The sequence below is a fragment of the Asparagus officinalis genome, chromosome 6 (assembly GCF_001876935.1).
Source record: "Asparagus officinalis chromosome 6, Aspof.V1, whole genome shotgun sequence".
Taxonomy (NCBI): Eukaryota; Viridiplantae; Streptophyta; class Magnoliopsida; order Asparagales; family Asparagaceae; genus Asparagus; species Asparagus officinalis.
Window position 1 is genome coordinate 51447075 of NC_033799.1, and position 10520 is coordinate 51457594.

The 10520-nt window shown below is 37.7% G+C and overlaps 1 protein-coding gene across 1 annotated transcript in view; it reads right to left on the reverse strand.

The window, feature by feature from the left end:
- LOC109844302 (probable ATP-dependent DNA helicase CHR12) overlaps window positions 1-10520 on the reverse strand; it is a 45547-nt gene that overhangs the window by 34705 nt on the left and 322 nt on the right. Inside the window, 2 exon segments of the mRNA XM_020413289.1 lie at window positions 1525-1672; window positions 10437-10520. The exon segment at window positions 10437-10520 is cut by the window's right edge and continues 322 nt beyond it. Coding sequence (XP_020268878.1) covers window positions 1525-1672; window positions 10437-10520 — 232 coding nt within the window.

Sequence of the window (10520 nt, forward strand, 5' to 3'; positions counted from 1 at the left end):
CCCCTACTAGCAAGCCATTCAGCACAAGTCGCTACCATTGGTGGCGATTGCTGCAGTGACAATAGCGATGAAGGAGAAGTGATGAGGAACAAAAACATTGAGGATGAGTCCAAATTTTCAGGAAAATGATTTTTCATACCATAAGGGAACATAACGCATCCACCAATTATGAAGAAAACACGTTCTGATAAAGCCATGAAATATGAAGTGCACAGTAATTTATTTACAAACCAGTTGCACTTGCCTAATATAAGAATGCACATGGAAATATCATATTCCATATAAGATTTTCAACATATGGAACGTAACAAATTTTTTTTAAAAAGACTGTCTTCAAGTTCCTGTATCTATATGGTTTCTTTCATGATTTCCTCCCAATTTCTCTATCCTGCTCCTTAATATTGATAGAAGTGCTTGATACCATCAATTATGCTATGTGCTATCAATGCGTCTATTTGAACTTTTAAATGTCTGCATGTCATTTCACCAGACCTCTCAAAAAAATTATACTTGATTTTGAGTGTAAATTAACCCAGTCCTAAAACCTAGTAAATGTGCACCTCCCTTTGTAAAACGTGTAATTGTTACTGTAAGATCATATGGCGTTTCAAATCATAATTTACATTTCATATGCCATTCCTTATTCCATATCAGCTATCTCCCATTCACCTGCAGATATCCACGGCCAGATTTACTGTTTTGTCAATATTACTGTTAGATACCGGCTAAGAAAAAATTCCCCTTCTGACACTCCCTTGTATGGTTCCAATCACAACCCCCTCTATACAGAATCGTAATCTTTGAGTTCTGGTGTCATGTTTTTTAGGATAATGCACATAGTTTGCTGGAAAACTCTAAAGTTAATTCCTTGAAGCCAAATAGCTAATATTAAAAGCACAAAACTTTGCCTAATTCCACATTGCTTTAACTGCTGTCCTACCGTCAAAGCTACATACAGATATTGGCTGCCTTGAAAATTCTAAATTGAACATGATTCTACAAGTTATAACTAATATAATATATTCATTCACAAACTCAGACCCTAACACATATTCAGTCCAGTCCTGATAGCAGTTGGGTGAAAGGAAATACTGTATCAGAAAAAATGTGACGCGTGAAGTGAAAAATTGTAATAAAGTGTTCAATATTATCTCTTTACTTTCTCTCTGCTTGCTCGGCAATCTCAATGTGTTATGCGTCAAAAGAATTGTGCAACATTTCAGATAGAGCATTCAATAGTTTCAAAGAGGTTATCTTCGCTTCGGACAATTTCTTAAACCTTTTCATAAAACTGAGCTTACATCAGCTCTGCTCAACCCAATAAAGGTAGTGCTGAAAACTTCTTTTAACCATTTACTAATTAGTACAGTATTGTTGAAATAGTATACTATATGATGAACTTTTGCACATGCATCGTCCTTCAACACAAGATACTCAAAGTTAAGACATCTAAATTATAATTCATGGAATCTAAAAGAGAGAAGTATTAACAAAAACAAATTGTAATTAAAAGTTGGAAGTAACCTTCAAGCTCCTTAAGACGACAATGGATAAGACTCTGATAACGATTTTCCTTCAACCGTCTTAATGAAGAAACAGACATGCGGCCATGCTCTAGCTTCAGCAAGGCGTCTTCAAACTCTGATATCAGTATTCCTTTGGTTGAATCAATCTGCAAACAATAAATTACACTTATGATATGTTGGTATTAGCACACTAGTATTAGTATTAGGTTATCGGGTTTAGACCCATTAACCTATTACCCATATGTGTTGTGTACTGTTATATATAGACCTTTTTTCAGATGAATGAAGTCATGCAATTCTGATTTACCATTCTCAACATGGTATCAGAGCAAACACCCTCCAAACCCTAACCCTAGTTACCATTCTAAAAAAACAAAAAAAAATCCTCAGATCGCCACCGCCGCTGCCTTCTACAGATCACGCCGATGCCGCCTTCTACAGATCACGTCGCCGCCGCCTTCTTCACTTGCCGACGCTGCCTCTTTCGCCGCCTTCTGTGCTTGCCGCTATCGTCCTCGTCTTCCTCTTATATCACCGCCGCCATCCCTCAAAACCCAGATCCCCTTCCTCTTCTTCTTCTTCTTCAAGCCCTTATAAAATCCAATTCAAATCCTATCTTTCCTTCCTTGCTCGGTTCCTCTACCGCGTGATTCTCCTGCCGCCTAATCCCTAAATCCCAGCTCTCGCAAGCAACGCAAAACCTAGCCTTCAACCGCTAATAAAGAATGCATTTCTTCAGTTTGATTTGATCTGAACAGTGACAAAAAAAACAGGAAGTTGGGACTCTGGCCTTGCTCTCAACTATGCCTATGTATTGATTTCCAATGGTTCTACTTCTCTGATTAAGATTTTTCTGCTTCGCTACTACTGTACTATCGTGATCTGTAACAATGCCTGACTCTTCCGACATCTCTTCTACTGTCACTACTACTGCTGAGATTTCTGCTCCCAAAGTTAACTTGGGAATCACTGTGGAGTTAAATGGCACCATCTCCTTTGGGCACAAGCCTTCCGCATTTTCATTGGCGCTCAGAACAAATTGGCTCATCTTCTGGCCTCACCTCCTGCTTCTACAGATCCTAGGTATCCCGTATGGCTCTCTGCTAATCGTTGTGTGATGACTTGGCTTCTTAACAGCATGGAAGTGCAGATCAGTAGCAGTGTCATTTTCTCGACCACTGCTAAGGAGATGTGGGATAATTTGAAAATTATGTACGGCAATGAGAAGAATGCATCTCGTGTGTTTGAGCTCTATGAATGACTTTTTTCACTTCAACAGGACGATCAATCAGTTCCTGAGTATTTTGGTGAGATGAAAGGTCTGATCAATGAATTAGAGATGGATCAGCCCGCTGTTACGGATGCACCGACGCTGTTGGGATATCGTAGGGACCTAGTAGTGTCTAAGTTCTTGTCAGGTCTAAGTCTCACTTTACAATCTCAGGTACGGGACCAGATACGAGAAGGAGATGTTATTCCTTCCTTGACTGCTACATTCTCTAGAATTAAGCAGATTTCTACTGGAGTTACTACTGCATTATCCACACTGTCTCCTCCATCACTTGATCAGTCTGCTTTGTTCTCCAACCGTGGCAGAGGTCGAGGTCATGGTCGGGGACGTGGCCGCGACACAGGGGGAGGACGAGGCTCTTTTGGTGGGAAACAGATTGACTCAGATAGGAGTTCACGTCAATACAGACATTGTGGAAGGACTAATCATATATCTGAGAAGAGCTAGGAAAAGTTTGGTCATCCTACATGGACTTAGATGGCTAATATTACTTTTACCTCTGTTGTTTCTCCTGCGAGTATTTCAGCTCCTTCCACAGTTCAGATTTATCAGGCTGAGTATGATCGGCTACGTCAACTCGAGTCCTCTCAGACAGTCATTCTGTTACTCATGCATCCTATTTAGGTATGGATGCTTACATTGCATCTCCTCGCAGACCATGGGTATTAGATTCCGATGTCTCATCTCATATGACAGGTATTAAGGATCACTTTGTATCTTTAAATATTTCTGACAAGTTTTCGTCTGTTCGTATTGCTGATGGTACATACTCTTCAGTTCTTGGTGATAGAGTAGTTCATGCTACTTCATTGTTGACCTTTACTGATGTTCTACATGTTCCTAAATTTCCTATTAGTTTACTGTCTATCAGTAAGTTTACCAAACACAATAACTGTAAACTAACGTTCTTTCCTTCTTATTGTGCTTTTCAGGACCTAACGACTGGGATGAAGATTGGTGCGGAGCATGAGAGAGAAGGCGTGTACTATTTGAACAATAATACGTCCGCTACTGGTCTTGTTACAGATAAGTCTGATCATTCTTTATTGTGGCATTAGCGTCTTGGTCATCCTTCATTATCTAAGCTTCGGTCTGTCTTTTCTATCCAGTCATCTGTTTCTTCTTTAGGTTGTAAGTCTTGTAAACTGTGGAAGCATCATCGTGCTACTTATCAGAGTTGTGTTGATAAACGCAGCAGTTCTGCATTTGAGTTAGTCCATTCTGATGTTTGGGGTCCTTGTCGTATACCTTCTGTGAAAGGTTTTAGATATTTTATTGACTTTGTTAATGACTTCTCTCGCATGACTTGGTTTTATTTGTTAAAAGAGAGGTCTGAGGTTTTAACTGTTGTTGAAATGTTTTACAATAAAATAAAAAATCAATTTTCTACTTCTATTTGTATTCTTCGTACCGATAATGCTTTGGAATACATGAAAAATAATATCGCTCATTTTTGTTCTAATATTAGTATTCTTCATCAGACTTCATGCTCTCACACTTCTCAACAAAATAGGGTTGCTGAAAGGAAGCATAGACATATTTTAGATGTTACTAGAACTCTGATGATACATATGAATATTCCCAAGTATTTGTGGTCTGATGTTGTTCTCAGTGCATGTTTTTTATCAATAGGATGCCATCTTATGTTTTTAATGGTAAAATACCGTTCACTTGCCTCTATCCTGAGAAAAAAAAATTCCTATGGTTCCTCGTGTCTTTGGTTGTACTTGTTTTGTTTAGGATTTGTCTTCGGGACTGAATAAACTGTCTTCACGATCTATTAAGTGTGCCTTTGTGGGGTATTGGCGTACTCAAAAAGGTTATCGGTGTTATAATCCATCCACCAGAAGCTATTTTGTGTCCGCTGATATTACCTTTTTTGAGTATGTTCTATACTTCTCTTAGACTGGTTCATCTTCAACTATCGATCTGTGTTCCTCTACCATCTATTGCTCCTACTAGGCTACTACTATTCTATTGTCTACTTCAGTTCCTTCTACTGATGTATCTTCTCCAGGATTACAGGATGACTCTATTGTGCCACCTGCACTACAGCCACTACTGACGTATTCTCGCCGTACAAAAGTTCATGTCCCTCTCTCTACTCCAGCTGAATAGTCATCTCCAGTTGTCGGTCTGCCTCCTACTAATACTTCTATTGCTTCTAATCTGGATATTCCTATTGCTCATCGGAAAGATAAACGGTCTTGTACTAATCATCCTATATCTGATTTTGTTTCCTATGACCGTCTTACTCCATCTTCTCATTAGTTTGCTTTGTCCGTGTCCTCTATATCTATGCCCAGGTCATATGAGGAGGCCATGTTAGTTCCCTCTTAGAAACATGCAATTGATGAAGAGATGGATGCACTTGTTTCTAGATGGACATGAGATCTTGTTCCTTTTCCTACAAGTGCTACTATGGTTGGTTGTCGGTAGGTATATACCCTAAAGTATTGCACAGATGGTTCTGTTGATTGCTATAAAGCTTGTCTTGTTGCTAAGGGTTATACTCAAACTTATGGGGTCGACTATCTTGAGACGTTCTCCCCAGTTGCCCGTCTTAATTCTGTTCAACTCCTTTTCTCTATGGCTGTTAATCTGGACTGGACCATGTTTCAGCTGCATGTTAAGAATGCTTTTCTGTATGGTCACTTACAGGAGGAGGTCTATATGGAGCAACCTCCGAGATATGTTGCTTAGGGGGAGAATAATGTTTGTATGCTTAAAAAGGCGATTTATGGTCTCAAACAAAGTCCACGGGCATGATTTGCGAAATTCAGTACTGCTATATCTGGTGTCGATTTTAAATAGTGTCAATCAGATCACTCAGTCTTTATTCGACGCACTATATCTGGTTTGGTGATTCTGACCGTATATGTTGATAACATCCTACTGACTAGGAGTGACCTTGCTGCCTTAACAGAGACTAAGGAGTATCTTTCACGTTATTTTGTGTCCAAAGATATGGAAAAACCTAAATACTTTCTTTGGATTGAGATTGCGTATCAAAAGCATGGTTTGCTTCTATCTCAAAAGAAATATGTATTGGACCTGTTAGAAGAAATTAGTCTTTTTGGGTGTAAGCCAGCAAGCACTCCAATAAAGGTGAATGTGGATTTGTGACGTGATAATAGTCTACTCCTAGATGATGCAGGTAGATATAGGAGATTAATTGGCAAGTTGATCTATCTTACTGTGACCAGGCCTGATATTACCTTTGTAGTGGGATTACTGAGCAGGGTTATGCATAAACCTAGAGAGGTTCATTGGATAGCTACTCTGAGGATTTTAGCTTATGTTAAAAGTTGTCCTGGAAAAGGATTACTGTATAAGAAACATGGATATTTACACAACTCTGCTTTTTCTGATGCTGGGTATGCGAGAGACATAGAAGATAGGAAGTCTACTTCTGGATTTCGCACTTTTATTGGAGGAAATCTGGTAACTTAGAGAAGCAAAAAACAAGACGTGGTATCTCGATCTAGTGTAGAGGCAAAATACAGAGCTATGGCTCACTGTATGTGAGATGTGTGGTTGCAGAAACTGTTGACAAAGCTTGGTTTTACCCAGCCTGGATCTATGCCTATGCATTGTGATAACCATTCAGCTATCTATATTATAAAAAACTCAGTGTTTCATGAGAGGACTAAACACATTGAGGTTGATTGTAATTTTGTCAGAGATGCTTAGGAAAAGAAAGTGATCTCTCTTCAGTTCACTCCGTCTTTAGAACAATTACCTGATATTCTCACCAAAGCCACCTCACCTAAGGTGCTTTTCAATTTGTGTAACAAGCTGGGCATGATTGATATATATGCTCCAGTTTGAGGGGAAGTGTTGGTATTAGCACACTAGTATTAGTATTGGGTTATCGAGTTTAGGCCCTTTAACCTATTACTCATATGTGTTGTGTACTCTTATATATAGACCCTTTTCCAGATGAATGAAGTCATGCAATTCTGATTTACCATTCTCAACATGATTCTTACATAAATATACTTCCCCAATCATGACTACACTTATGAATCTTACTTAAAAAATACTCGCAAGAATATCCTATATTGTTATTTACCCTACCAAATCTTCAAAAATTTATATAACTCCTTGAATCTAGAAGCAAGTACCCCCAAAATGATTGAAATACCTTTCATCCTGCTCATTTTAGAACCTTTGCTTAATACAAGGCTGAGAGTATTTCAGTCACTTGAGAGCTATTTGCAAATTAAATATCAGAAGGGATCATACAATATTAATGAACTTTTTCTTTGGAAAGGGTGAAGGGGAAAGGCAGGTGGATGTTAATTAAAATAAGGAACATTTTGAGGGATGTATCTCTGCATGTCTTATAATATACTTACAACACCCAGTCAAACAACAAACAACATATATCAACCACAATCTTTTCATGATGACGTGTTTGTCAAAACAAGAAATAGAAGCTTTTTCCAAATTTACTTGGTCAATATAAGACTTTTGTTATAGTTATTAGTATAATAGAAAACTTAGACAAGTTTGTCATAGTCCCACATTGGCAAACATGCAATTGTATCCTTTTTATAAATAAAAGCTGGCTATCCCTCTCTAGAATCAAGTTCTTTAGCATATTAATATGGTATAAAAGTAGTATCTTTAAAATTTCTAAACCCTAGATGAACTTCTCCTTATCTTTTCCCTTAAAAAGCAAAAACAAAAAACAAAAAGAGGATCAAAAAATATATTGTGATCGTTCTCCTCCTCCATTCTCTTGTCAATCAAAATGAATATATGTCAAAATTTAGCCGCTCATCCCCTCTTCGCCGCCCCCTCTATTTTACTTTCTTTTTTGCAGTCCCCACCTCCCAAGTCCAAATAGATCCCTCCAAGTTTTCCCATGTTCCCCATCCCCCTCTTATCTCTGGTCCAAAGCCCTTATCCCTAAATATAGAAAAGAAAAAAATATGCAACCACTCCTTCCTCTATTCATGTGATCTAGCATGTTTCTTTGTTTCATGTTAGTGCCTCACTGTTTCACAAAAAAAAGGAAAGAAGAAGAAGAAAATCAAGCCACTCTTAAGCTGTTGAGGATATTCTTCTATAATGCTCATTTCTGATTGTGAATGTTATATGAAATTTCACAATGCATGTCTAGTTTCTCACTCCTTTGCATAGATTGCCTTGATATATCTCTATCTATCCACCTCTATTGCTCGACATCTGATAACAAGGTCCTTCTTGGTGCTACGATCAACCTTATCTTCTAAGGGCATAAGCTTTTCACTCCTTGTTGGCTCTCAACAAAAATTACACAATCTGACAGATGATCTGAATGAAGTCAAGGATGCAACGTTTGCACGAAGGCAATAGGCTAAATATTTTGTTATTACATGGCTTCTCACCGGTATGGAGTCTCATGTCAGTTGATGTTTCTTTCTATAGCTAAAGTGCACTCAAGGAGATGTATTCACATGAGAAAAAAATATTATGAATTTTATGAGTTGTATGAGCAGATATTCTCACTGAAGTAAAATGGATGCTTAATTATGGAGTATGAACTTCTCTAAAAGGGATGTCAAATAAACCGATGACTCATCAGTCATTGATAACAGGTGTTCACCAACAAAAAGCCAAGAGAAAGGAATTTATGGTTGCTAATATTGTTTGGTTGGATAATTCTCTTGGTCATGTACATGGACAACTCCTTACGGATGATACAGTGTCATCTCTATTCAAAGCTCTCTCAAGTTGTACGTGTGTTAATGATGACTACTATGATCATATAACAGTAAAGGAACAAAAAAAAGTCTACTTGTTTCTTAGTGAAGCAAATAAATCGATCATTGAAGACGATGACTTAAATAAGTGAATCTAAACGGGCTATGTTTCCCTTTAATTGGTAATAGAAATCATTGATCTTCTTTAAACGAACCTGCCTCTAAATTTTCTTTCTACCCAAGATGAAGGCAACAGAATATTGTAAACATATCAATATATATTTTTTGCGTAACTAATCAAAGAAGAAAACAATAATACCGTGCTCACTGAAATTTATTATAATGTCCAAGTCAAAGATCTCGTAGGTATCAAAATAACCATAAAACCTACACAAACGATCAATGTCTAGAGAAATCACACTTCACCATCTTCAGGCCCACCAAAAACTCTCAAGAAAACACCTGCTTCTTCAAAGTCATCCCCACTAAACGTCATGATTATGCACAAATACACTCCTAGTTCTATTGAAAAGTCCAGCGTGCCATGCTTCAAGCTATATCGCCCAATATTCATCATCACTATAAGAGAAAAACTTAAAATTAAGGATCTAAAGTGATAAATCTAACCAACCCTCCTAAACGCTCACCAAAAAGACTATTTCCAACAATCAATCACCACCAAGTTCATAAATTATCACCCAATACCTTAGGTTCTTCCCAGTCGAAACTTATATCTAAGGATTTAACTAACACATCTTGCCTTAGGAACAATATATCATCTTCAACCCTTCTAATCCCAACAACTTTTACATTTATCAAGCCAAACCCTAACTTCTTTCTAATAGCAACAAACCACACAAAAACCATGTTCTGTTAAGAATGCCTCACTCCATAGTTTCAAGCCAAACCGCCCAGTAAATCATCAACCAAAGAGAGGAACTCATAAGGATCTAAATGAGATCTCTAACAAACCCTCTAAACCCTCATCCAGAAAAGTACTAATATCAAGAATCAAGCACATAATGCACATTAAATTCATAATTAACAAGTGAAACCATATAATTCCTACCCCAAACTGATATCTATGGATTTAAAACGATAAATCTAGACCCAAGAATAATATACCATCTCCATCCCTCCTAATCCTGACAAACTCCACAATTGTCATACCAAAGTCTAAGTTCTTCTGAAGAACAAATTTTCAAAACAGCCCCAAAAAGATTTTTATTTTTCAAAATTGACCCACTTTTTTTTATTTATCAAATCGACCCATTTTTTGCCACGTGGGCTTAATGAAGTTCCTAAACAGTCGGGGTTGGCAACCCCGACTGTTTAGGAGGGTGTTAAACCCCAATTAGAACCCTTAAATCCGAAATTTTCATGTCCTAAACAGTCGGGGTTGGCAACCCCGACTGTTTAGGAACTTCATTAAGCCCATGTGGCAAAAAGTGGGCCGATTTTGATAAATAAATAAAAAGTGGGTCGATTTTGAAAAATAAAAAAAATTCGGGCTGTTTTGAAATTTTCCTCTTCTTCTGAATTCCAATGAATCACTCAAAAACCCTAGCTTATATCAAAGCAAGAAAAGAAATCAGAGAAATTATAGCGAATCCTTATCTCCATCTGTGGAATCACCCCATTTCATCCCAAATCTTTTACCACCTTCTCATCTAACCAACCCCCTAAACCCTTGCTCCGACAAAAAAAAAACTAATTTCAACAATCAATCCCAACCAATTCCGTAATTATCAAAAAGAACCCTACACAGACCAAAATTATTTCTAAGGATTTAACTAACAAATCTAGCTCCAAGAACAATACATCAGTCATTATCAAGTCAAACCCTAACTTCTTACCAATTCCAACAGACCACACAAAAAATCCTAGGTCAAAATCAAAAGAAAGAAAAGACATCAAGAATTATACCGAATCCTCTGAATCGCCCCCTTTTTGTTCGAAATCCTTCATCACCGCATCATCTCGTCCATTCTCCTCCCCCTCCGCCTGCTC